Source organism: Tamandua tetradactyla, chromosome 7 (assembly GCF_023851605.1).
Source record: "Tamandua tetradactyla isolate mTamTet1 chromosome 7, mTamTet1.pri, whole genome shotgun sequence".
Lineage (NCBI taxonomy): Eukaryota > Metazoa > Chordata > Mammalia > Pilosa > Myrmecophagidae > Tamandua > Tamandua tetradactyla.
The window spans coordinates 55,445,203-55,472,167 of NC_135333.1; the positions used below are offsets into that span (position 1 = coordinate 55,445,203).

Here is a 26,965-nt window from a genome sequence, read left to right on the forward strand (position 1 = left end):
TTAGAACATTCTAAAGCAGAAACTGAATCGTTATCATATGTATTTTTTTAAAGCGTTGGCATCATGCTCTCGAAATGTCTTAGAACGTTAAATCAACGTACAGAATGATGAAATCACATTTCTCTGAAGAAGGAATGGGACCAAATATGGGATCAAATGTAGCTATAGTACCTAAAAGGAAAAGTAGTTGGAGGACCGAGTTTGGGGTTTGGGGCCTGAGCTCTCCCCACCCCACTCCCACCCTCAAAGAATGTCAAGAATTTGAACTCCCTGTTCTTAAGGTGAAAGGGCATTAACTTAAATCTGTTCGTGAAAAAAAGAGGTGGCAAATCCTGAGTCACTGGGACTATACAATAAAATCACCCAGGTTTAATACGGCAGTGGATCACTGCTTCCTTTGGCGTTTCAACAGTCACTGACCACAACATTCAAATTGTAGATCATTAATTAGGAGCCACGGAGATCTCCATTTGCATCTCAGTAATTCTCTACTCCTTTATTTCAACATTTAGCTTTAGGTTTAAAATATTTGCTAGGAAAGCAGAGAGGCAATTAACAGAGATTTTAAAATGTGTGCCACAGTTACACATTCTGTCAACAGAGCAAAAGGAAACTATACAGCATAAGTTACAAAATGGGTATTTCATGTTTCGCAAACATTCCGATAAACGCGTCACTGTGGTGTTATTCAATTCAACAGGAGAAAAGCAAAACAGAAATGAACTCGAGAGCCAGCCCAGCTCATTTACGTCTCGGAGAACCACAAGGAATCCATCTGCTGCAGTCTCGGCCTGGGAATCCCAGCGAGGATGAAATGTCCCCATTTCTCCAGCGAGAGCACAGCCTGCTCCAGGTGATGCCAGGAGAGCAGGTAAAGGAACCACAGCTCACAGGGACACCACAGCAGTCACTCCGGCCCCAGGAAAACACACAAAAAAATCCGTCAGGGATCCATGTAGCACTCCAGCTTCCGGAAGGAAGAGATGTTGACCAACTGGGGTTGACGTTATCTCCTTGTGAATGACTTCACATACTTATTTTTTTTAAACTCCTTTTTCTTAAATTAGCTAGAGCTACCCAATTCCTTAAGCGCTTGGCCATCACTTGGCAACGATGTTACTCGGTTGTTTTAAAATATCTTAACAAGATTATGATGGTGATGATGATAATTCCAACAGACTGCATTAAGGCAGAAATCACTAACACAGAAACACGAAAACTGCTGACAGCCAGCCAGGCTGCTCTCAGGCCTCGGGAGGCGCCGCTGACATGCACGTCGGTAGCTCAGACACTCATAGCACAGGCTGCGGGAGGAGCGAGTGAAAAGACAAGATGCTGCTGTATCCTTAGAAGCTATTTAATAAATATCATCAAAAAACCAAGATAGAAAATAAACCCTCCAGAGCACAACCACCTTAGGTCAACTGAATATAAACTAGTTGATTCAACCAAAATTTAAGAGAGAGAGAGAAGGAAAATATTAAAAAAAAAAAAAAAAAAAAAAAGCAGTTCTTAACACTAGCAGTAAATAAATTTATACAACAATTCAGTCTGTATAATAGGATGAAATAAATCTACATCTTTTCTTATTTTGGTGCTTTGAATTATACATACAAACAACAATTACGGGGACTTGTTCACAAAGCTTGTAGGCCTGGAGGGAGTTTCTCAGAAACCCGTGGTGGCAAAAAAACTGTGAATGTTAACACGGATTGCCCAGAACTGATAGTAATTTCCTACACAGAGGCCCACAGCTTTGTACAAATGGTTTGCCTACGACTTTTTCTTAGGTTTTTTTCTTTTACTTTTTTTTTTTTCTTTTAATGCATCAAACTGTGGCCAGTGAAAGGAAACAAAAACTGGCAGTTCATTCATTTCATTTGGATATCAGACCTAGTTGCTTCTTAATTTCTGCACTTTTTCCCCCCCAAATTCCTTAAAAATTTTCGGCGTCCTTCGTGCCCTTCTTACAGCCCAGATGCCATAAAGTCTTCCTCGAATGTACAGTATTTCTTACAACATAAGTTATATGCAAGGTTCAGCATTTTTTCACAGCACTAGAGACCCTGTTAAATAGGGAATGTGAGTCTGAATGGCTTATTCACAAATGGGACCCAGATTCAGTGGTCGAGAGCACAGACACCACAGCAAGTTCCTTTTCCAAAGCGGCGAAGGGCGTTTTGCCGCCTGCCTTCAACAACATATATCCATTGGGTTTAGGCTTCATGATACTGCTCCTGCAAAAATGCAAGTATAAGGGGCTGGGGGGGGCTCTGGCCAGGAGCCCCGCCATCATCGAGCAGGGGTTCTAGCCCATGGCGGTAACCATGCTGGAGGGGTGGTGAGGTCCGAAGGAGAGGCTGGACGGCGGGTGCATAGGGGTCGGAGTGGTCAGCATGTGGCTGGAGTGGCTGAAGGGGGAGATGTGGCTGAGGGAGGACATGTGTCTGGAGAGGGCGGCGGGGTTGAACGAGCTGCTCTTGGGGAAGTCCTCCAGCGCGTCGTGCACCTTTTTGCATTTTTTGGATTTGCTAGACATTTTGCGATTTCGGGTCTGGATTCCTTCCTTCTTCATGGTCAGGGGCCTGTTAATCTAAGCAAAAATCAATTTTTTTTTTAACTTGTCTGCTGGCTCTGAGATGGCACCAGCGCTCGCGCCCCACCACGGGTTCCTCAGACCACCCCAGATTGCTGGTGGGTGGGGGTCTGCTTTCAGGGCGCCCCCTTCCTCCCACCTCTTCCTTCCCAGGGACCTGCAACACTACTGAGGAGGTTTGCCCGGGGTTTGGGCTGTCAGGTTCTATCAGCTTCAGACACCAAAAAGACCATAAGGAAGGTAATCCAAGCAGCATTTGTTCATTACGTGTATCAGTCTCAATAACTACAGGGAAAATCTTCCTCAGGGAACTTTGCTTTTCCAAGGACCACATTTTAGAGATCCACCCAGCATGACGGCACAGCTACAGTAATGGAAATACACTCGCTTTTCTTAATCACTGGCATTTCCTTAGACTACTTCATGAGAATGGAGCGAGTGGAGCAATCTTCACGAGGGAACCACTCTGTCTCTTTCTTGACAACTCTGTCTTAGGATTTTCAAAGCACTGCCAAAGTAAACCGAAGTCCGTCTGCTCGGAGAAACTGGATTGCACTACTACTCAAGGTAAGTGTTGGTCACCTCTCTTCTACCTGGCCTTTACACAAGGAGAGGTACCACGCAATCGTCCCCTGGAATTTGGACATCCTGGCATCGTACTGTTATTAATCAACATGTCTTTCCCAAAAGGTAATCCCTAGCCCCGTGCACTACAGCAGAACTGCAATGACTGAGAGGTGCCATTTCCAACCTACTTCTCACTCTCCACTTCCAACTAGGCAAACAACTACACAACCAATCAACAAGTACTTAATAACCATTTATTGGGAGCAAAGCACTATGCTAGCACCAAAGTACACACAACCTAGAAAATCAAAAGCCTAGAGTGAACTAGATTAAAAGACCACACCCTGCTCTAAAGTTCACTAGACTTCAATCTCCAAGGTGGTACCCCAACTCTCTCTTCTTGATCGACCTCATTTGTTTTGTATTGTTTCACACATTTGCTTTGGAGGCTCAGAATCAAGAAGTGAGGGGAAGGGTACCTTGCAAAGCAAACACAGGCTTCTCCCCAAGCACAGTCAGAATGCACGAACCTTAAGAGCACACATGCCAGGTTAGCAGGCTCTCCGTCTGGCCAAGTTTCCAGCAAATATGGCAAAGAGACTCAGGGGCAATGGCCAGGGGAGTACCTTCCCTCCAACCAGGGTTCTCAAGGGTCAAACAAAGAAACTCCCATGATTCAAGGATCAACTTGTCCGCTCTAAAAGCTAGGAAAGGACAGTTCAGAAAGAGAGAATCCAAATGGCCAAGAGACAGAGCTGCTGACGATAATTCTGGGAGCAGCAAACACTCAGCTTCCTGGAGCTGAGCCAGGAGAGGACACAGAGGAGAAGGCAGATGTGGCCATGCACTGGAGCTGAGCCATCAGGTCCCATAGTACCAGGGAGGCAGCACGACTGATGACAAAAGAGCTAAAAGGTCGCTGCCAAAAGGACATCTCAGGGTTCCTTCTTCAAAGTTACAATCAAGGTAAAAATGCAGCCTGGAGAGATGACCTGACTTGACTGTTCCAACAAATCTTCACCAAGATAATGTCTTGATACATCAGTATTCATGTTGACATCTGGATATCCATAGTCAGATATCTGAATATAATATCTAGTTACACTGATAGCCACCCAAGCCCAGATAACTAGTTACAGCACTCCCTAGATACACTGATAGTGAGATATGCAGCTATCTAAACACCTTGATAAGGAGAAAGGAAGTTATAGCATATGTGTTCAGACACTGTCTAGATGGGCAGAACACAACACAATGAAAACGGTAATAGCATCACTCATTGCTAAATGCACACAAATCACCTTTCATGAATTTTTACCATACCAGAGAAGTCAGAAAAACCATTCTTATTGATGGGCTAAGATTTTCTCTACCAAGTCACTGGAGCCCAGCCATGAAGACAGGAGCTAATTAAGAATATGGTAGGAGGGAGTGCTGGACAGATGTTCTTGACTTTCCTCTGATTTGAGAAATTTATAATCTTCAGACCTTTTTTTTCCACAAATTAGACACAATTGAGATCATCAGTCAATAACATATAGCTAATTTGCCAGAATTCCTATACATCCATGGAAGTAGGGAAGAAATCCATATACACACACAATTCATGACAAATTGTAATGTTTTACAATAAGAAAGTGGTTGGAAGGTATTCCAATGCTTCTTCTGTTAGCCCTGACCCCACTCGCCACCCAGGAATTCTCGATTCTGAAATCAAGACTACGCTCACACATTCAAGGGAAGGTGTAGATTCCACTTCTACTTTGCCAGCCACCTTAACATCTTGCGCAAGTTTCTTACTTCTCTGAGTCATCATTTCTCAAAGTAAAATTGAAATTAAAAAATAATTTCTGCCCTGCCCACATCACAGAACTATTTGAGGCTCAAACATAATCAGGTCACATGAAAACCTTTAAAACCATAAATTACAACCCCAAAATAATTTTATAAGCTGTGTCAACGCAGAGTAGCTAATAAACTATAAAACTCCAAATCTTCCAGATTTCAATCACAAATCGTTTTATCTCCACTGCAGTAAGCAAGTGAGTAAATTCCCCCAAAGTAAAAACGGATTGTGGATTTAATTGCTGAAAAATGTACATAAGCTAGTCTATAGCAAGACTACTTGCATGAGTCCAGGCTCTGTGTGGGGACTGGCTCTAGCTAGGATATCAGTGCAGGCAAGGGAGATGCGTTTTAAGGTCTTTGAGAATCACAGCAACTTGTTTCCAAAAGTGAAAAAGGATTAGGGAGCTAAGGTCATCTCAAAAAATTCTCCTGTGCCTGAAAATTCTAACCAGAAAAGCCTCTTCCCCCAATTCCCAGGGAATTCTGGATAAGATGGATTTCTTGCCAAATGATCCTAAGCAAAAAACTCTGCCTCTTCCCCACGCAGTCCAAGCTTTGCCAAAGTCATATTGGCAGTGAGGCTTTAGGAGAATCAGAAAGAGCCAAAGAAGAGGCAAAGTGTGTGTGTGTGTTGGGGGGGGGGGGGGGGGGCAGAAAAAAGAAGGAAGGAAGGAAAGGATGAAGACAGATGCGGGTGAAATGACAATCCTTACTTTGGGATTAAAGTAAAATTTCAACTGCCATTAATTAGAGCATGACCAAAACAGCTTCAGGAAAAAAATGACCTGAGTGTTTTGCTCTCGTGTTTTAAGGTAAAGATAAATTTAAAAAAATGGGAAGACCCCAAATTAAAAGATTAGAAATGAAGCTGTTAAACCCTGGCAATTGTCATTCTGCTAATACACAGAGAAGGAAAAAAAAGAGCAGTTTCATTACACCGCTTTCCCCGGGGTTTCTGTGCCCGTGTAAACTGGTTAGGATAAAGACATCAGCTGAAATCTCTCAGACACTTCACTTCATGTCTTTTATACAGAGAATGTATTTAAAATTCATAGCACAGGTTTAGCCAAGACTTTTTACCACTCAGTAACTGAATCAGTCCTCCTAGTTTCAGGAGTTCATGTGCCACGCATCGTAATTCTGTTTACCTTTCCCTTCCAATCTCTCACTCACTTTCTTCATGCAAAATGGTAAGATGCAAGGAAACATCAAAATATAATCGGTGATTTTTTTGTTTTCCAAAGGGAAGACTTTTTTTTTCTTACAAACCCCAACCAGGCCCTCTGCCTGTCTGGGAATGCTGCATCTAAGTGGACTGCTATGTTCTCTGTTTTTAAACCTCTTCCATCCATCTCAGCAGGGCTACATTCAACACAGATGGGGAATATCTATTCTGAAAAGGGTAAGTCCTAAAGTAGGTCCTATTGCATCCACTGCACAAAAGCAGGTACCCTGCCCTCTATTCGAGAGGGCGGTGGTGAAGCTGCTTCACGGACATCACCAGAAGGAGAGAGACCCTTCTTGGCGGTGACAGTCACACTTACGTTGTGCAGCTTGTAGTAGAGGCCACAGGCGTTGCACACGGGGTCCCCGTTGGCGTTCCTCCTCCAGAGCGTGGTGGTGGTCGTCTGACAGTTTGCACAGGACGTACCTGCTCTTCTTGCTGCCGACTGGGAATCGGGGGGGAGGAGAGAGCAAAAGCAGAACAAATGTCAATCGTGCCGTCATAGCTACGGAGGAAGATTAAAAAAAAAGAGAAGAAGAAGAAAGAAATTATAATTGAAATCAAAACTAGCAAGTGGCCCACATGAAAGTGCCTCGAGAAGAAAAATGCAGCCAATCCATTCACTTCGGGGTGCACCAGACTGGAGGAAGGGGGCCAGGATTTAACCCGTTCCTCACCAGGGCAGCATTCAGGAGAACCAGAAAGCTGGCATCCCTTCTGAAGCACAGTCATCTCCCCCAGCCCACCCCACAAAGTTCACCAGATGCCTAAACTACCAGGCCCTGGATCTACGCGAGATCTTTTTCAAGCGCAACTCTCAAGAAAATCAATTCTTGAATGGGCAACTGGCCGTGAGAATATATACTAATGGCAAAGGAAGAGCAAATCCAGGCCTGAGTGGCACATAATAGATCCCAAAGAAAGAAATGCTGGATTATAAAGAGTGCAGAGGACTAAGAGGACAGGCAATTTACTCTCTAAGGGAACACCTGTGCAGGTGTGTGGGATGTACTCACGGGCTGGACAGGTTAGGAAGTACCAGGCGGGACCCCCTAAGCCAGTGAGACCTTGTGAAATATGCGCCAACCCTAAATGTACACAGCCTATGCCTTCCAACTGGATTACTTGCCACTCCCATGGGGACAGCCACCTTCTCTCTGGTTAGATGGCTTTCAATTAATGAGACAAACTGAAAAGAACAGGGAACGCTGCTCTTCAAGAGAAACACTGACTCCTCCTGCTCTCATCTCCTTTCACCTTCTGGAAATTAGATATTTCCTACCTGCTCTCCACAAGGTAGAGCAGTAGCAGGTCAAATGTCAGCAGCAATTCAAATTTTAATTCCTTAGTTGATGCATTTTAAATGTATGAGGTGACTATTCTCTTTGCCTATACTTTAAAAGCAATGAAAGTCTAAAACTTTTGAAAGAAGGGGGGAGTTGAGTCACCGCTAACATACACTTCCCTTTCCTCACTGCCCACCATAAAAAGAAGAATTTAATGCAAAATTATTCCTGCTGTTAGACTAAATATATATATAAATCAAAGAAAAGGCAGGAGAATTCAGCTGTGATCAAGAAAATTCTGGCCTGGTTATGAAAACATAGGAGGGAAACGAGAGGGAGCATGGTATGCTTTTATATCAATATTTTATAAAGCAAAATTGGACCAAGCATCTGAAGCTACCAGATCTGGAAAACCCAGTGGCAACTTAGCATTAACAAGACTGATTCCTTTCCTTTCAAAGCCAAGAAATTCTTCCACAGGTATGTTCCTACAGGCTCTAAATAGCAGGGTTTTGACTTTGAAAAAAAAAATTATTTAGTCTCTGTACTCTAAGGAACTGGACTTTAAAAACAACCACAATCTATCATAATTGAGAAGGTTTTAATATACATTTTTTTTGCTGTCCATTTTGAACATAATTCGTCCCAGTCCAAGAATACCGACTCTAACACCACATGCCTGTGCCCGCATGCTTTGTGCAATGTGACAGCTTGATGTTTAAATGGTCCTTTCACTTGTGTGCTCTTCAGAAGAAGGCGCTACATAAAATTAGTAATTAATGATTTTGACAATCATGTTATCATATTATCAGTACCTTCCTGGAGGTGTTTTTTTTGTTTTTGTTGTTTTTGTCTTTAAAAGAAACAGACATAGTAGACTAACACCTTCTCGGGTGCCTGGATTTCCCAGCCCAACAATTCTGAATGTCTAGAACAAGTACCTCGTGGCAACCGACAACATAAGGGTTCCCAATGGCAAGGCTCTCTGTGCAGTACTCTGCAGTACGCTGACGGGAACATAAATACAAACAGGCTCAGAATGAGTTTCTGGTCCTCTGGACTTTATATTAACGTGCACAGAATCGCTACAAGTCATGCTGTTGGGTTCACCGGTGGGAGGCAAAGGACATTCGCAAAGTAAGCGGCTGGCCTTTTGCTCACTGCCAGGCATTTGAAAATTTTAAGAGCACTGAGAAAAAATTCCTAGGGATCTTCCCTTCCCTTCAGTCATTTCTTCTGTTTCCTGCATTAGTTTATTCAGCGGTAGATATGCATCTTTCGGAAGAGCTAGCACATAATGGAGACGGTGTGGTCTGAAGTGAATCTGCCCATGTGCACTACAAAAAAAAAAAGCAAACTGGAAAGATGGGCCTGGGGTGAAGGGACAGGAAATATAGAAAAAGAATCAAAAGAAAGGTCCTTGGGGTTCAGTAGGCAAAGACATCCAAGGGCCAAAAAATAATCCTGAATATGCAGAAAATCTCACTGAAGTAGATGATTTCTACAGAACTAAAGATACAAAACCACCCAGAACAACAGATGATTAAGAGCAAAAAGACAGCTTAAAATGTGACAGCAAAAGAATTCCAGAATTAATGGCAACTATTCCTCAGAGCCCTAAAGACTTCTTATGAAAGGAGAGTGAAGACAAAATTATATAGAATGGAAGTAGAGACCTATGCCACAGCGCAGACAGAAGAAAACCCAGGAAAATGTCAAATGATCATCGGTCAGCTCAAAGTTTGAGACTTTCAATTCCTTTCTTTTCTCTTCTTTACTTTTGCCTTAAAATGAAAATTAAAAAAAAAACTTTTTAAAACTGTCATAGTACCCTGATTTGTTAAAATTAACAAGAAGGTTTTTGTTGTTGGTTTTCTTTTTCTTTCTTTTTTTTTTTTTTTTTTTTTTTTACTAAGGCCAGGTTTTGAGTGATTCAGAACATTCTTTTGTGGTGTGATCATATTCATTCTGTGCTAACACCTCCAGTCTTTTTTTTTTCAAACACTCCTTGTTCTGATACATTCAAACATCTTGATGTTTAGGTTGGGGAAGCTGAGTTGTTGTTTATGACTTATCTCCAGTGCTCAGATATCCGGCAGCTTTTTCCTAGGAAGTTAGCTTTACACATTAGAGAAAAGGGAAAAAAAAAAAAAAAAAAAAACTGTACGAGAAGGGGGCGGAGGGGAGGTTGAGAAAGTTGGAGGAGGGGACAAAGAACAGAAAGAATAAAGCTTAGCGGCCCAGGACTGCCAAAAATTTTAAGTCATGTGGGCAACTTCCATCCCTAGAAAGTTCTTCCCTTTTCTAAAGAGGATGTGAAAGGTGTTAAGTGGCATGAAAATCAGGTGTAGAGGACAAATGATTCTACAAAAGGGATATGGAGTTGCTGGGTTTTTCCCTTAAAATTTGATGGATGATAATTCATCCATTAATCTGCATGGGGAAAATCCCCTCCTCCCTTCTCTACTTAGTAAAGTTACCACTGTACAAAGCATTTTGACCTCTTGATTGTGGTTAGTTATCATTTTGCCAAGTCTGCTTTTATTGTTCTCTGCTACTTAGGTTTACTGTCTGGTGTGGCCTAAGGTTCCAAAAGGCAAGTTTTCAAAGGAACCTCTCCTGCTAATTTTCCTTATAAACATCAAGTTTTTTCAAGTGTTCCTATGGTCAAGAAGTTTAAGAAAGAGCCTTAATGTAAACTCATATCTTCTCTGATAAAAATAAATAAATTATTTTTTAAAAAAAGAGGTTAAAGAGATTTTTAAAAGATTAAAGAAAAAAACCTGTCAACCTGCCAATAATCATTCAAAGGGAAAATAAAACCAACTGCTAGGTGAGACCAAGGATCACAGAATTTTCCCCACAGGAATCACCCATAGAAAGAAGATGAAGTCCATTAGGCTCAATGGCTGGCTGCTTTTGAAATTCAGTTAATTGCCCCATCAATCTTAAAGCAGGGGCACAGGAGAGGCACCACCAGCCCCCAACCCCAACCCACCACCAGGGCACTGGGTCTGTAATCATCACTTCTCGCTAGCCCACCTCCTCCTGCTACTGCGAGGTGCCCAGAACATTCCACCCTCCTGCTAAATTTGTCTGCAAAACAGTGATAAAACAGTGATTATCACTGCATTTTAAATCTGTTGTCTGGGTCCTACTACGCAGTTCCATTCTATTTGGGTACAAATTTAAATAAGATTTGATAACCAGGCAGCAGCCTTTAAAAATGTGGTGAGTTGAGAAACATGGAGAGGAAAAAAAAAGAGCTTTTTTGTCTAACTTAAAAAAAGAAAGAAAACAAATAAACAAAAGCTCTCCCAAGCAAGCTGACATGATTTTGAGGTGTCCTGCCAATTTCCTGCAGAAAGCTTTCCTTCCTGAAGAAAGGAAATTAGAAACACAAAATGGTCAGTGTAGGCTCGGTGCTTCCCAAGGAGAACTTACCAGCCTTCGTTTGGGCTTGATAAGGGGCCGGTTCTGTCCGTTCATTTTGTGGTACAGGCCGCAGGCGTTGCAGAGATAGTGTCCCGTGCCATCTCTCCGCCACAGAGGGGTCGAGGTGGCGCCGCAGTTTACACACTCCCTGCCTTCTGGAAACAAGACCACACATAAGTCACTTATGGAATGAAAACACATGGGACAGCTTGACAGAGTTCGGACTTCGGGGACGAGAGTACAATTGAGAACTGTCTCTCTTCCTCCTTTTTCGGGGAGCTTTTCTGCCACCACCTCCTTTTAAAGTACTCCAAAGCTGAGAAGAGTTGCTAGAAAGCCATACACGGCAGGTCCCTTCCCGTCCAGAATAGTGGCAGGTGAATAAACAGCAACAGAACCCTGTTCTTGGCCTGCCTGGCTGAATGGGGAAGATCAAGCGGAGCCAAGGAGGAAGGCAAATTTCAACTTGAAATATTTCCCTGAGAAAATTCTGAGCTCTGGACAAAGGCAAAAGCAAAACATTCCATTCCTGTCCCTCAGAGGGAAAAAGGGAAAACAAAGGTGACCCATTATCATCACTAGGTCTGTCTATATAGATTGATTAAATAATAAAGATTGAAAATAAATAAATAATAAAGATTGGGATGGGGAAAAAGAAAGGTTCATCAGTGGCTAGTTAATAAATAGATGTAGAGATTGATTAATAGGCTGATTGATTTTAGTAGCTGGGTCTTTAGAGTCTTCTTCCAGTAAAATGGTAAATATTCCCCAGCCGAAAGCCACAGATTATGACCCAGCAGGCTCCACCCAGCCCCCAGCATCTTTTTCTCTCTGGAAAATGCCAAGGTTTTCCATAGATTCTCAGCAGCTGTTACATTCAGGGACTAAAGTTTCAGTGGGACCACAGCCTGGCCAGGCCTGTAGTGCTGAAGAGAAAACCCCGGGCAAACTTCAGACAGAGAACCTGGAAGGAGGGGGAAGGGAAAGAAATGGGAGGGAGGGGGTCACGCAGACAGATCAGCTGAAGAGCAGAAGAGAGAGGCAAGTTAACCAAGGAAGGCGGTGGGGGGAGGGCTCCTGGTCGGCTCGCTCATGGAGGGCCCCCCTGCCATTTCTCTTTCTCCAAAAAACAAACAAACAAACAAACTAAACAGAAAACCGGTCTGGCCGGGTTCCAATAGGGTTCACGCTAGGGGTCGGTGAGCCTCTTGGGAGAATCCCTTAAAACACCATTTCAGGACCTGGAGTTTGCAGATTGCTTTTCAACTTCCAGAGACAGAGGAGGGTGCTTTCAGAAGACTGTCCTGTCTCTTTTTTTCTTTTTTTCCCCTCTGGCTGGAAGAAGCCCGCGGCAGCGCCCAGCTTTCCCGCCTGCGGGCCGGGACCCCCGGCCCGGCCGAGCAGCAGCGAGTGGCTCAGTGCCAGCCGGTACACAAGGACGGGAAAGAGTTCCTCTTTTGGGGGGATGCCGCGGAGGCAGCCGGCAGGAATGGGGGAGAGGGGAGAGAGGTGCGCTCTAGAGGTCTCTACATTTTAAGAGAGTCATCAACTGCCACCAATCTACCAGGAAGACCAAGTGCGGGAAGAGAACCCTGAAAGGCTTGGGGATTTCAATCCCTAACAGGAAGAGGCCGGCTTGGCTGCCCTGGGAGCCCCGGACCCCAGGATGAGAAACCAGGAGAAGCTACACCTATGAGGGTGTGGCCTCCCCACGGGGACAGGTTCAGGGCGGGGGCGGGGGGCGAGTGGAGGGAAAGACTCTTGCCAAATCAAGTCAATAATGGTAGTGGGTAGAGATTTTATGTATTTTGCTTTTTCAGAAATGTTTCCAGCTAAGAGAGATTTGTTACTTTTGCTCCAGATTCCAAAAGGAGTCTTGACCTGGGGTCCACTGAGAGCCTTCAACGCACCTGCGAGGAGATGCAAAACTACAGGCCATTGTGCCAGTACTCAACAGCTTTTATTGGCTCTAGACAGAATGACATCCAGACACCATTCTTTTGGGGTGGAGAAATGAGAGGTGTGGTGGTCTGGAGTTGGGGGGCGGCTGAAGGCCCAGGGACAAGCAGGACACTCAAGGCCTGAGCAGGCTGGAACTGCCAGGCGCCCCCATGCTGCTCCCAGCTATTCCTTTCCTACATAGATGCCAGCAGAAAGAAGGCAGTGACGCTCCAGCTCCAGACCTCCTCCTCCACCAGCAGCTCAGACCCAGTTGCAGGTGTGAGGGAGGGGTGAGGGGTGGCACTGCTGGCTATACCCCATTCCTAGGCACTGGGCACCAGGGGGGATCTCCCAGCCTGACGTGATTAGTCTGATTTCCTTTCATTTGTCAGGTGGTGGGGAGGCTGGCAGCTTCCTTTTCAGAGGGACCTTGAAAGCTAGCAATGGTTACCTCTTCTGCAAAGCTCTACACAGGAGCAATTTTCCGTCTTGATTCGCTCGGCAAGTTTACGATTGCCTTGTGTTGAGTTTGTTGTGCTGTTTTCTTTTTTTCTGTTGTTGCCTCTAGTCTGTAACCAGCAAGCAACCAATTTGTCCAATGGAGGCCCTGACTCTCTCCTGCTTTCTTTCTCTCTCCTCGCTCACTGCCGGGCGTGAGCTGCTCAGGCAGACACCTCTTTCTTAGGTGACAAGAACCACAGAGCTGCAAAGCCTCTTAACATTCAACAGCCATTTTCAAATACCCCTCGAGCCTCTGAGGTTGGCTTTCAGACTAAAACCTTGAAGCTGGGCCTGACAAAAGGGGATGGGGGTAAAGCTGGAGATGGTGAAGGGGCTGGTAGAACAAGATGTCCACTGTCAAAAGGAGGTGGGGGAATGAAGAAATAGCCCTGTGCAAGGCTTTTTGTCTTTTGTTTGCAAAGATACATCCCAGCACTGAAAACCCAAGTGTTAAAAAAGCAATCGCCCTAACCACAGTTTCAACCGTTTCTCCAAAATGCTACAACCTTCTACTCTCGTCTCCTCCAGTCTTTGCGGGGGGGGGGGGGGGGGGGGGGGGGGGGGGGTGGTAGAGGTGAAAAACAAAACAAAAAAAAAAAGCAACCACTAAAACCAAAAGAATCCCCTCCTCGAGAATTCCCACCACATTTTCACCCTCTTCACACAAAACGTTTCTGGAAACTTCCCCTCCAAATTCCCACACTTCCAAAGTCCCACCGAAGGAGGTGCCAGGGAGCTGGCCAGGTGTGCTGTTCGTGGTTTTGTGACTGTGAAAAAGGACCAAGAGGGAGGGGGGAAAAAAGCCAAATTTAAATTGCCCCCCCCACCCTGGACAAAAATAAAATAAAGTAGGTGCAAAGGTGCGTGTTCCTAGCTCTGGTTTAGAGCAGTGACCACAGCTCTTCTTCCCCCACTCAATGTTCAGAATCTTAAGGAAAGAGATGCCAGAAAAGCAAAGACCAAACTGAAGGCAGCAGAAGAGAAATCAAACACGGAAACGAGGGCAGAGAAACCAGAGTCCTTTGGAAAAGTCACTCTGTCCCCTCCCCCCCACAAACCACCACCCTGGCCTCAGAGACCACGATCTTCCCCAAACTTATAGCACCACCAGAAAAGAGAACTCTTTTTTTTTTTTTTTTAATCCCTTTACTACCTCAAAATGCACGGGTTTGTTTGGGTACACCCAGCCCTCAAGCCCTGACCTAGTCTGGGTTTTTTCAGAGTATAGTGACCGACCCCCCAAGCCCGCCCCCTTGCCAACAGGCTCAGTGGACCCTCTCTTCCCGCCTGCTCTCCCTTCTTCTTACTTTCTTTTTGACTCCACCAGCTAGCCTGCCTCCCTCTCTCTCCCTCCTGCCTACTTTCATGTACTGAACATGCAGGTCTGAGTTTTTCTGTCAGCCTAACCGCATCCGGACTCTATTAAAGTTCCTGGCGCGGGATAAACAATGCAACTGTCGCGTGCAGCAGTCTGAAAATAATTGGATTAGCTAAAACATATCAACTAAATAGAGACAGTCCTGCTCAGGCAGTCGGAGTAAATGTCACCCTGGAAAAAAAAAAATGCTGAAAACTGATCTCATCATAGTCACTAGGTCCTACCTCTGAAGTTTTCAAAACCCGGACTTTGGAAGCTCTAGTTCAAGACTGCTCAGATCACCCAAAACAAAGACAAATGATTTCTCTAGGTCTTTGAATATAGACTCTAGAGAGAAGGGGTGGGGGGAGGGGCAGAGGCAAGGCAGCTGGGGTGGACCCCAGCAGAGATGCCAGCCCTGAAATGGACAAACCTAAAGGAACGCCACAATCTTCTCCAGATAGCACCTCAAAATACAGTTAAATTTTTATCTCAGAGAATCCCTAACGTTCTGATTCAACGGCTTTGATTAGAAACAAAACTGGTGATGGATTATTTTTGAAGCAAAAATACCTAAGCTAAATTAACATTCTGTGTGGTTTGTGTTTTTTTCTTTTGTTTTGTTTGTTTTTTGCTCTTATTTTCTTTTAATGAAGAGACTACACCAACAGAATAAATATGCAGCATGCTTCCAGACCGGGTTTGCTCTTTTGAAACAATAAGCGGGGGTGGGGGGGGGGGGGTGAAGCAGAGAAACACACCTCTAATACCTGTTCTCACTACTTTCCATCTCCTCTGGTTTCAGATCAATTGGGGACCATGTTCTAATATGCCGCCCTAGCCCTGCCCATCTGAGAAGCCCTAGGAAAAGCTGCGGGTAACTTAACTGGGCTCTTTGGCATTTGATTTTATTTTGCCCATGTTTTCCCCAATGCAGAGCCCATTTCTTCTTCCCAGAAGTTAAGGGTGTGAGCCTCCTTCTCCACGTAAAGAATATGAAGCACTGCTTTTGCCACATCCCAATCCTCCCGCCCCACACACAAACATATGTGCATAAACACGCACTTTATTTATCCATGCCTATACTGAGGACTGCCCCCTGCCATGACCCCCTTTGAGCAGAGCAGGAGAGGACCCGTCAGGCTGACACAGAGGCCAGACGGGTCAGAGGAAGGACCTGTGTTTGTTTAGGTTTGAGGAGGTTTCGCTTTAGCATTAAACACTAAAGATTTATTCCCTCAGCCTTCCATTTGGTCTTGGAAGCTGACTAAAGATTACTGGCAGAATCCAGAAGTTGTGCGACCTGCAGGAGAGCTTGTTTTGGTTTGCCTTTTCCTTTCCCAGGTCATTGCAGGGTGGGTGGGGGGCTTAATTAGACCCCGTTTCCCCTCCACTTCTGAGGACGGGAATGAGATAGGACACACCTTGTTTTCCCCTGGGGCCAGGAGAATGGGAAGGAAATCAAATCTTAAAAGGGTTGGGAAGACCTCGCGGTTCCCCCAGAGGGGCCAAACTGCACGCTCTCCTTGTCCTATCCTGCTTTAAGGAGAAGGGAGAGTGAGTGAGGCAGGAGGAGAACCAAAGAGTCCCCGCCCCCCAGGGGAGAGAAGGCTCCTACCTGTGCTGGATCTCGCCTTAGGCCTCGACTTACATCCGAACCCGGTGGGCGAGCCGCCCAGCAGGCTACTGGGGGGGAAGAGTCCGGGGCTGTATTCGGGCACGTAGGGCGGGTAGGTGGTGATGGGGTGGTGCGCCGAGGCGGAGGCGCCCCCCAGGGTGGGCATGCTGCCGCGGGAGTGCGCCGACTCCAGCTTCATACTTTCGGGAAGCGGCACCTGGTACTTGACGCATTCCTTCTCGTCCGGCCTGGCCGAGCCGGCTGAGCCCGGGGTGGGCAGGGACGGATCCGGGGAGACGTCCTTTGGCGGGGTGGGTGGGAAGGTGAAGAGGTGCGGGCTGGAGTGGCCCGCCGACAGGGAGGAGGTCGAGGCCGGAGGGTAGACGGAGAGCGGCCCCGGGGAGCCGTGGTGAATGGCCGTCTTGGAGAAGGGGCTGAGGTTCCAGGGCGATGCGCTGTGGTGGCTGCCCAGGGCTTTTCCGCCGTCCAACCAGGGCAGGGACCCGTGCAGCAGCGGCGGGCGGCACACCTGGCTCCCTGCGGTGAGGACGGCAGGGGGGGGGGGCAGAAGAGAGGGGAGGGTTAAGAGCAGCGCCAGCGGCTCAGACATCTGTGCCACCCCACCTCCTACGGCAGCCTCCCAAACCCAGACAGGGACCTGGGCTCAGGGCCCTTCTCTCTAATCCAAGGTCTCCCTTGGCCAGGACATCTTGGGGTATCAGGGAGATTCTGTTCACCCCTCTCTCCCACACAAGTATCCCATCAAATACCCAGAATTAAGGGCCTGTCTGACCCAGACAGAGGTGCTGCAAAAGTGTGGAGAAGGGCCCTTTGGCTTACTTGACCTGTCCAGATACACTTTCTAAATCACATTCCCTAAGGTTTCTCCCCTAGTACTTGATTTATTGGTGCCCTTCAATGGCCCAGATGCAGAGTTATCCCAGCCAGGTGATAAGAGTCGGCTGTGAAGGGTGAGGCCTGAGAAGTGGGCCTGGGCGGGTTCCACTGCTCAGCCCCAGGATAACATCCCCCACCCAGGACAGAGGCCCCACCTAGAGCCACTAGACGCCCAGTGGAAAGAGGGCAGGGAGGAGAATGCTTGGGAGAAAAGGGAGGAGGACATTTTAGGGTTATTTCCAAGAAAGCTGCTTCCAAAGGGCCTGAAATGGCATTTACAAGGAAAATGTTATTCCTTGGGCTGTCAGACAAAAAATTCCAACGCCAGAGCCTGGGCTGACAGTTTTTTCTATTTTCCTCGCCCTCCCAAGTTGTACGGGAGAAAATTTAGTAAGTCCCTCTGCCCTCAAAGCTGTGATCCCTACAGTACAAAATGTGGATTTTCACCTGAGCCCTTGAGACACAAAATTCCAGTTTATGTGTGTGTTTTCAACCAGTGGTGACTCATATACACAGAGCGTATTAAGCATTCACTTAAAATACACAAATATAAGACAGTTAAAACTCATAACAAGTCCATCCATTCCGAGAGGGGTCAATTTAAACTGCAAGTGCCACTCCACACACCTATTGATCTTTTAATCCAGTACCTACATCAGCATTTGACATTCTATTTAACCATTAAAAACAATACTGAAACTAAAATCTTAAGAGAGAGGAAGGGGAGGGGAAATGAGGGGGAAGGAGGGTTCTCTGAAGAAGGGTCAAGATTCTTATTATGCAGGAAGTACTATAGTAAATAATGTTAAGTCTGTATCTACTGCATTTCCACTTAACTGCTGATCTGCGCAGAATGAGGGCAGAGAGCGCCCCATCCGCAGAAACGATTGTTTAAAACCTGGTGACAGCAAGGCAGAGGGCGCCTGCTGCAGGGCAGGGGTCTGTCATCGGCTTTACAAGGAGCTCTCTGAGTAGGGGGACCAGAGAGTCCCCACCCCACCTGAAATTTTACCCCAATTTCTTCTTTAGGAAAAAACTTACAGCTGGAAAGTGCTAAATCTTTTTTCCCCCTAAATACATAGGACTGGGTTTCTTTTTTATGTTTCAGAACTCTTCTGAACGTCTCAAGATGAAGGGGGGGAAAGGGGGACAACTGGAATCACTCCCTCTTAAGAAGAGGCCCTGATGTGTCCTAAATCCGCTGAGGGAGTCTAATGCGGCTGGTGGAGGCCGAGGAGAGTAAGGCAAGAGTGGCAGGAACTCGGCAAGGGGATAACCTAAGAGCAAAGACGCTGGAAAATTCTGTGCAGCCGGGAAGCTAGGAAACCTCATATCTCTCAAACTCAAGACAAGTTGGTCTTTCCACTAAAACCTTTTCAAACCCCGGAATTCCATTCCTCGAAGCCAAGAAGTGGGAGACCTGCCTAGAAATCAAATGCACTAGCTTTGGGGAGAGGTCAAAAGAGAAGAGCTGCGAATCAATACGCCTCTCAGGCCTTTCTGGAAATTTGACGAGTGAAACAAACTCAGGGGTGCCGGCAGAAGCTCCCCAAAAGGAAGCGTGCGAAAACAGGGAGAGAGGCGGCCTTTGGAAGAACTGAGTCCGCGGGGGCCGGGGGACCTTCGGCCCGGGGAGGCACAGCCTCGGTTCCGCGCGTGAGGGTCCTCCCGCGCCAGGCTTTCCTAGCCTCCGGCATCTCCGGAGCCCGGAATCTGCGGCCGCCGGGGGACAGAGAGCTGCGGTTCGGCGCCCGCCAGGTGAGCACCTGGCCGAAGAGCCACCGGCCACCGAAAGGCGCCTGCTGAGACTTGCTAAAAAAGTACACCTTCAGGACTGTCGAGACGGCCTCCTTGCCCAATTTCCGGGCCCCAATTTTTTAACAAAATGAGCCACTAACGGCTTTCGGGGCTCTCGCTCCATCTCTCCACCTCCCCGGTCCCTCTCTCCCTGCCTCACGGGCCCGCCGGGGTCCCCGCGCCCGAAGCGGACTCACCGTGGTGGGTGGGAGGGTACCTCTGCACCGTGGCCCGCACCGAGTTTCCGTAGTAAGAGGGGACGTGGTTGCCTTGGCCGTCGATGTTAAAAAGTACATCCACCTCCTCGGGCAGAGGGTACTGCGCCGGGTCCATGTAGGAGTGGCCGAGGCCTGGGTGGTGAGTGTCCGGGTGCTGCCCGTTGAGGACCGCGGGGTGATGATGGCTCACCCAGCGCGGCTGGTCCGCCGTCACCTCCATAGCCTCGGCCTGCGCTCGCGCCCTGAAGCCGGGCCCGGAACCCGCGCGCAGAGGGTGGGCGGTCGGCGGGGAGGTAGGGCGCCTGCAGGCGGGGCAGGTGCGATTGTCGTCGGGGGTGGTGGCGGTTGTGTCTTATAAGTATTTGTTTTCAGGGGGGAACAGGGAATGGAAAAAGCTGGGAAAGAAAGGTGAGGAGGTTAGATTAGAAAAAAAAAAACTCTTTTAGGGGTAGTTTAACAAAAAAGAAGGGGGAAAAAATTCCAAAGAAAATAGGTATGGAAGGATCACGGGGCCCAAATCATTAAGGGGGTGAGGGCGGTTCGAGTTTTGAAAGCCAGGTTCCTTCCTCTGCGCGGTGATGCCGCAGCGGCTCCTTGACTGCACTTCTCCTCGGGTCACCTGCAGGGGAGAGAAGGGAGACCTGGATGAGCTCGCCCGTACTTTTCGCACCTGAGTTTCTGGAGCAGCCGGGCCGCGCCTCCCCCGCGCACACACGCGCCTCCCCTAGAGCTGGGAAAACCGGGACCCTGCCAGGGGGAGAAATGACTCCCCAATGCACCCCAAGCAGCTGGCTCCCGGGAGCCCTAGGTGTGGGCAGTTACAACTTGGAGCACAAGTTCCTCCCACGGGACCACGGGTCCTGAGACCTTCCAGTCTGCAAAACTCTACAGCAGAGGAAGGTTTGTTTTTAAATTTGTCTAAAGCCCTCCCAAGTGGAGGGGAATTTAAAAAAAAAAAAAAAAAAAAAAAAAAAGTCAGACAGAGGGGGGAAAAATCGACAGTACCAACCTGTGTAGCGAGGAGCAGAGAAGAGGAGGAGGAGGGTCCGACCTGAGAGCAGAGACTGTTGGGTCGGATGGCGTGACTCGCTCTGGCTCGCTCGCTCTCCGTCTCTCTCTTCTCTCTCCCTCGCTCAGGACTTTTTTTTTTTTTTTTTTTTTTTTTTACAGGGAATGCATTCTTTCTGAAAGTATCAAGACGGCGCCAGGCAGCTCAGTGTTCGCAGACAGCTGTGGCGCGACGCAACTTAAGGAGGTTCTAGTGTCATCCGCGCGGAGGGGAGGAGCCTGCGCTGGTGAGGAGGGGACAGGATCCCCGGCATAAGGAAACTGCAACTCAAAGCCGATCCCGGCCTTTACCGCCCCCCTCACGCCCCCGCCCCTGCTCCCGCCCTCCACTGACCGGAAAGGGGCGCTGCAGAGGGCTCGGAGGGTGGGCGAGGCGGGCCGGGGTTGGGGCCGAGGGGCGGGCAGGAGCGAACGCGCGCTCTGGCCCTTTAAAGGTGGCTCCGGCTCCTGCCAATTCATTCCGGCTCGTTAGATTATTTCGTCCTGGAGAAACCCGGCTGGCCCATTCATAAAGTTAATTTCTACATGCAGCCTCTTTTTCTTAGGATTTTTTAATGGCCAAAAATGTTTTTGATTTTTTTTTAATTTAATATAGGTTTAAGGAGAGACTATTTGGGGGATATGTGTACTCAAAATGATGAGAAAAGCATTTTAATGACAATGTAGTTTGAAACTTGCCTCTCCAGCAGATTTCCTAAGAGACTGAGGGGAATTGGGCAAAGGAACATGCCTTTGATGGGAATGTCCGTGTTACTCGTGGTTATTGTCAACGTGTTCACCAGCGCTTGGCGTTAACAAGCCTCTCAAATGGGTGTGATTCAGCTGTTGCAGCTGTCCTTTCTAGATCTAATATTTGTGATCAGTGTTTGCTTTTGACTTGAATGACGAGTAATGGATAAAAAGACAGAAAGAGAAACTCTAACTAGTTCACCAAGTACCGTCAGAGTAGATGGAAAGGGAGTAGATGAAAAAGAAAGAAGTTCCCTCAAGCCACCGAACCTTTTGACCCATCCCACCCTCACCCAGCCCGGAGCCCGACTTACTCCGGCGCCCGATGGGTCTCCCCCAGCCGAGAAAACAAGCCCCCCTGCGCCGACCCTAGCCCGAGCCACCGCGGCGGGACTCGCGCAGTCTCCAGGACCAACTGCGGAGCCCGCCGCCCGAGGGTGGGGGAGGGAGTCAGGCGCCCGGACACTGCGGCGAGGGGGGCGGGGCGGAGCGGGGCGGGGCCAGAGCCAGGGCCAATCACCGAGCGCGGCCGCAATCGGGCCGCGATTGGCCGGCTGCGCGGTTTCCGAGCTTCTCGGCCTCCAGCGGTCCTTTGAGCCACTGCATCCCCTAGCGGTGCTGAGGTTCCTGCAGCCGCCAGGCCCGTAAACGTGGAGAGCCGGGGTCACTCCAATACCCTCTCTGCTCACGCCAGGGAAATGGGTACAAAGAAAGGGGGGGGGGAGGGGCCCTCCCGCAGGCATTCCCACAGACAGCGCCGAGAGCTTGGTTTGGGGCTCAGTTGTTTTTAAAGATCTGAAGAGCAAATCGAAGACATTGTCCCCCCTTCATTCCTCTAGCTCCCCTAAATTCCCTACAAATACAAAAGTTCGAAATAGAAGAGGCCATCCCTAAAAATAAGCGCCGAAGGATTTCTTCACTGCGGTCAAGAAGAAACGCCAATATTCCACTTAAAATTGCTTCAAGGAGTGTCTTGTTTTAATAAGCAATCTTTGTGGGAAGATCAGAAAAATTTATTTGGAAACAGTGGAGGCGTTTTTTTCTCCCGATCTTGGATTTGGGGTTTCTCCCGATCTTGGATTTGAGTCCCCGCCTTCTTAAACCTTATGTTTGTTAAATTTCTAGATATAGAACAAAAGAAAATCTCTTTAAAAAAAAAAAACTCCCCCCCAACCCCCTCCCACCGCGGCATTTCTCCTGAGCCCAGTGAGTCTCAGTTTATCAGGGCGGCCCAAGTTAAGGGAGCATCGATTTTCCTTCCGCTGTTTGACCAACCTCCTCTCTAGAGCCAGCCAAGCTGCCCGCAGCATCTCCTCCCGCTCACGGCGCTTTCCAAACCTTTTAATTATTTAGTTTCTGTCTAACATTCACCGGAAACCATTCCTTAAACAAGGAGAGACCTAAGCGATTTTGATAAACTCCTCGAGATTAAGATGAAGGATGAAAGGAGAAAGAAAAACGAAAAGCCCTTGGCCCGTTAGGCCGCTAATGCGCGAACTAACTCTGTTTCACAACCACGCGGAAAAACACAGGCCTGGCTTTTGGATCCTCGGTGACGAGGACTGCGCGCCTGGGACCGAACTAGGCAGAGAAAAGCTACTGACGCCAGGCCTCGGAAATGATAAGGTCTGAGGCTAAGAACGATTTGAAAAGACAAAAAGAAAAGGTTTGAATGGAGGCCTTCCGATGGAGGGGAGCCTCTCTAATACCGCGCAGTACTTTCGTAATGGGGCAAGGACTGGGGGGCTCCGTTTTCGTTAAATCACCAGCACCCGGGCAGGCGCTGCACTGGGATGGAGAAGGGCACACACACACCCCCTCCCCATCACCACCACCACCTTGGAAAAATAAAAGCTCCTGTTGAAGGCCCCTCTTGGTCTGGGTGGTTTGAAGCTGGCAGAGAGGGGTGGGGGGCCCGGGGCTGGATGCCCGGTGTAATGGAGCCAGCCTGTAGGGGGTATTTCACATTTAATTCCCAGCCGGTCCGCCCCTGTTCCCGGACTGACAGTGGGTAATTGGGAAAGAGGACGTTGCTCTTTTGATGGCCCGCGCCGGCCAGTCTCGCCGACGCCACACTGGGTTTGACGTCACGGGCCCAGCCCCAGAGCCAGGAGCAGAGCAGGGGGGAGGGAAAGGAGGGGAGGGGGCTACCGGGGAGGGAGCGCCGGGGTCGGCCCCGGGACCGACGGGGAAAGAAGGGGGGAGGGAGTGAGGTCCAGAGAGGCTGCAGCGCGTGGCCTGAGGCGGAGAGCCGGGCTGCGGGGGGACTGGGCCCGGCCCGGCGCCGGCCAGACCCGCCTCGCTGGCAATGCAGGCCCGGCTTCCTCCTCCCAGGGCGCACGGGCGGGCAGGCGGCCGGGGGAGGGGTGACGGCTGGGGCTGGGGGGAAAGGTGGTCTCGATCCTCCCTCCGCCTAGCCCGCGGGGCCGAGCCCGGACTCCTGAGGAGATGCTGGGCGCCCTCCTGCAGACCTGTCGCCCCCTCCTCCCCGGACCCCGGCCCCGGCCTGCTCCACCGAGTCTCCCTTCTGCCGGAAGCAGCGGGCCGAGCTCGGGTGGAGGAAACCAGGAGACCGAGGAGGATGCTACCGCCGCCGCCGCCGCCTCTACAGGGCCACGGGCTCCTGGAGGGTGCGAGGCCTCCCTCACCAGGGTAAGGGGCTGGCGAAAGGCAGGGCCGCCCGGAAGCCCGGGGACCAGCACCCAGGGCTGAGCAGCCGGCGGCGCAACAACAGCTCCAGAGGAGCCGGGTTTGGGGCTGCCCTTGGGGCACCGGGACCCAGTTTGGCCTGTCTTGCGCCCAGGCCTCGAGGCTGCTACTTAAGGCGTCAAGTTGTGCCCTCTTGGGGGAAAGGGTAAGGCAGAGTGTCACTTTTTTTCCTTGCCGGTTGGGGTGAGGGGGGGTCCCCCACACCCATATACACACCCAAAAGCACATACCCACGTGCACGACCCTCCCACTGTCCTCCCGGAGACGCAGAACCCTGCCTGGGTGGAAACGGGGAACCCAGTACCGCCTGGGATCCCGAGCCAGTGCCTCCGAGGACAGCAGCAACCCCACGGGTTCACCGGGCCTGGGGAGTGGGGATTCGCGCGGATGGGGTCACCCACCCGAGCCTGGCGAAGGGCGGGTCAAGGCGAGCTCCGCGGGGCCGAGATGCCGGGGGAAGAGGCCCGCGGCCCCCGGCGCCCGCGCGCTGTCCGCGGAGGGTGACCAGGCAAGCCACGCCTCGGGGGCGCAGTCCCCAAGTTACTAATCTCGCGCTGGGGGTGGGGTGTGGGGGTGGGAGGGTAAAGGAGGCCCCGGGCCGCTGGGTTCAATCATCTGAGCGTGTTGACTTTAGGACTTTGCAAGCCGAGCGCGCGGGAAACAGTCGGATTTCCAGCAAGGCAGCAGATATTTGCAGGGTGGAGAAAGCAGCCGAGCCGGGCCGCGCCGCCGCATCCCTCCCTCCCGAGCCCCGGCGCCGTCCTGGGCGGACCCAGCTGCGTCGTACGCTGTAGAGGGGAAACCCGGGAACCTGTGGGCTAGGGGCGAGGGGGCGGAGAGCGCCAAAGGCCGGAACTGGAGGCCCAAACTGGGGCCCCCGCGCGCTGGGCTGGGGGAGGAGAAGTCCTTTCCTTCCCCACCCCATCCATCTGCGTGGCTGCGATCAGTCAATAAAAATGGTGTGAACTGTCCGCTGCCTCTGGGTGTCTGGGGAAGGAGCGGAGGCCAGAGGGACCTAGGCCAGCACCCCCCAGTTAGACCGCCTCACGGTTCCGCCGCCTGGAAGCCCCAGGCCGCGACCCGATCGTCTCCGGGAGCCGAGTGCGGCCCGGCAGGGCCTTTAATTGGGTGGCTCCGCTTTAATAGTGGCCATTGTTGGGGCAATTAGCGAGAGACAATAGCTGCGAAGAGGCGTTTAATTCGACTGCATGTGCGGGCTGCGGCCGGGCGAGGGCGGGTGGCGGGGCTGGCCGGGGCACGGAGGTCCTCTTAGGGGCCGGCCCTCGGCCTTGCTGGCTTTTTTCTTAGGCGAGGCGGTGGGCGCTAAAATGAGGCAACTGAGGCAAGTTGAAAGTGGGGAAAGCAGTCCGGGTCTCGCTGAGACAGTCGCGCGGGTCCGCAACGCTGTGCGCGACAGAAGCCTTGAGAAAGCGGCCTCGGCCCTCTGGAGCCCCGGGTCCCCCGCCTCGGCCATCCGCGTCCGAATTTCATCCTACATCGCGGAGGAGGGCCTAGGGAGAGAAGCGAGGGGCCAGCGCGTCCACACCTCCCTCTCCCTCCAGTGCCGGCCTCCCGACCCCCTCCTCCGCCGCAGCTCCCGGATTAGGTTACGGTGGCGGGGCCAGGATTTTTACTGGATACGAGAATAGCACAGGTAAAGCTGTATAAACAGCTCGCCGGCTGCCCGGCGTGAGGGTTACGCCGGGGACACGGCCCCAGGCGCCACCGCCGGGCCGTGGCGAAACCGCGCGGGAGGCCGCTGGGGCGCCGCGCCGGTTGCGCAGACTTAAACACATGTCACTTCTCTGCGGTTCCTCCCGGGCCCCTCTTCTCTTCCCCGCATGAACTGAAAAGCACTGAGAGGTGGAGCGAAATTAAAAGGGATCGAAAAAAGCAACAGCCAGAAGAGTCTTTCAAAATAACACCGTGAGGAACTTGGCGGGAAGGGGTCCCCAAAACTCACGGACAGCGGGAAGATGTGGGAGGTGGAAGAATCAAAGGAAACTTTCCTGCCCACTCCCACACGCCTGGGCCGAAGGTCTACCTTCTCGGTGAAATGAGCCATCTCTTTGGGGAGGGGAGGGGGGGTCTCCTGGTTGGCTTTACCTTTCTTTTTGCTTATTCATCTGATATCACCGTTTAAAACTCGGAAGGAAACCAACCCCGGCCAGAGACGTGAAGTCAAAGAAAGAAGAGCCGCGCGGGGAGATTGCCCCCTCCCTCTCCGCCCCCACCCCCAGGCCGGGTCCTCAGCTTCGAGGGATCCCGGCCCCCGTCTGCTGCCACCCCCTTCTCCCCGGTTGAGAAACACCCTGATTGCAGCGAGATAAAAATTGGGTAGAAAGAGGCTGAGCAGGCAGGGGGAGGAGGAAGACAGGGGATTTCTGCTTTCGGGTTTAACAGTGCCCATGAGAGGAGGGTGGCAATAGGGGGAGCCCCCGGGCTGGGTAGGGGAGAAGAACTTCCCCAGGAGGGTGAGTAGAAAGGAATGCCAGTCAACCTGGAGGATGGGTGTACTCCCAGGTCTCCCTCCTACCTTGGTCTGGAGGACAGGTGGGAGCCAAAGGAGGAGAGAAAGGGATGGAGGCACCCGGGCGGCTCTGCACGGTGCCTACTGGGTCACCGGCCACTGGTCCGGCCCCCAGTGGCGGCACTGGCTCTCAAACGAAGGGGGCTTGTGGCCTCTAGACCGGGGCACTCCTCCTAGGGGACCCCTCAGGCCGTCCCGCTGAAGCCTCCCGGACTCCCAAGGGAGGCAGCGGCCGCTTTGCCAACAAGGAAAGTCGCAGCAGCGCGCGGATTCGGCTGAATTCGATGGGCCGCGGCGACCCGGAGTTTTTCAAATGAGGATGGGTTTACGTGGGGGGAGGGCTCAGCCCTGGCCACCTGCCCCACTCTCTCTGGTTTTCGGGCGCTCCTCCGCCGCTTCAATTGGGCATTTAAGGAGAAGGGGAGAAGGACTTTATCGGGGGGGGGGGGGGCTTTTGTGTATTTTACTTCTCAACATTAGCCCTCGGGACTGAGGGGAGGGGGTTGCAGCTGGACCATCGACAGTGGGCGTCAAGGGAAGAAGGAGGGTTCACAGCAAGGAAAGGAAACATTGGGGAGGGCGATTTCGTTCAGACCTAGTAGGCGTGAGAGACAGACTTTTAAAGGCAACAATTGCTCACGTC

The 26,965-nt window shown here is 50.2% G+C and overlaps 2 protein-coding genes across 3 annotated transcripts; one reads left to right on the top strand and one right to left on the bottom strand.

Moving 5' to 3' along the window:
• Positions 1–258: 258 nt before the first annotated feature.
• Positions 259–21,490, bottom strand: GATA3 (GATA binding protein 3). The gene is made up of 7 exons (XM_077169456.1): positions 21,398–21,490; positions 20,296–20,578; positions 19,266–19,905; positions 16,375–16,911; positions 10,967–11,112; positions 6,556–6,681; positions 259–2,593 (listed from the first exon to the last, which is right to left on the bottom strand). The coding sequence occupies exons 3-7, from the start codon at positions 19,504–19,506 to the stop codon at positions 2,309–2,311; spliced, it is 1,335 nt and encodes a 444-aa protein (XP_077025571.1). The 5' UTR covers positions 19,507–19,905; positions 20,296–20,578; positions 21,398–21,490; the 3' UTR covers positions 259–2,308.
• A 1,721-nt stretch (positions 21,491–23,211) lies between these two features.
• LOC143689678 (uncharacterized) lies at positions 23,212–24,763 on the top strand. 2 transcript variants are annotated; one of them, XM_077167878.1, is made up of 3 exons: positions 23,212–23,735; positions 23,887–23,937; positions 24,427–24,763. In XM_077167878.1, exons 1-3 carry the CDS (start codon positions 23,392–23,394, stop codon positions 24,584–24,586), a joined length of 555 nt encoding a protein of 184 aa, XP_077023993.1. In that variant the 5' UTR covers positions 23,212–23,391; the 3' UTR covers positions 24,587–24,763. The 2 variants fall into 2 exon arrangements, with proteins under 2 accessions (XP_077023993.1, XP_077023994.1); XM_077167879.1 differs by lacking the exon at positions 23,887–23,937.
• The last annotated feature ends 2,202 nt before the right edge of the window (positions 24,764–26,965 follow it).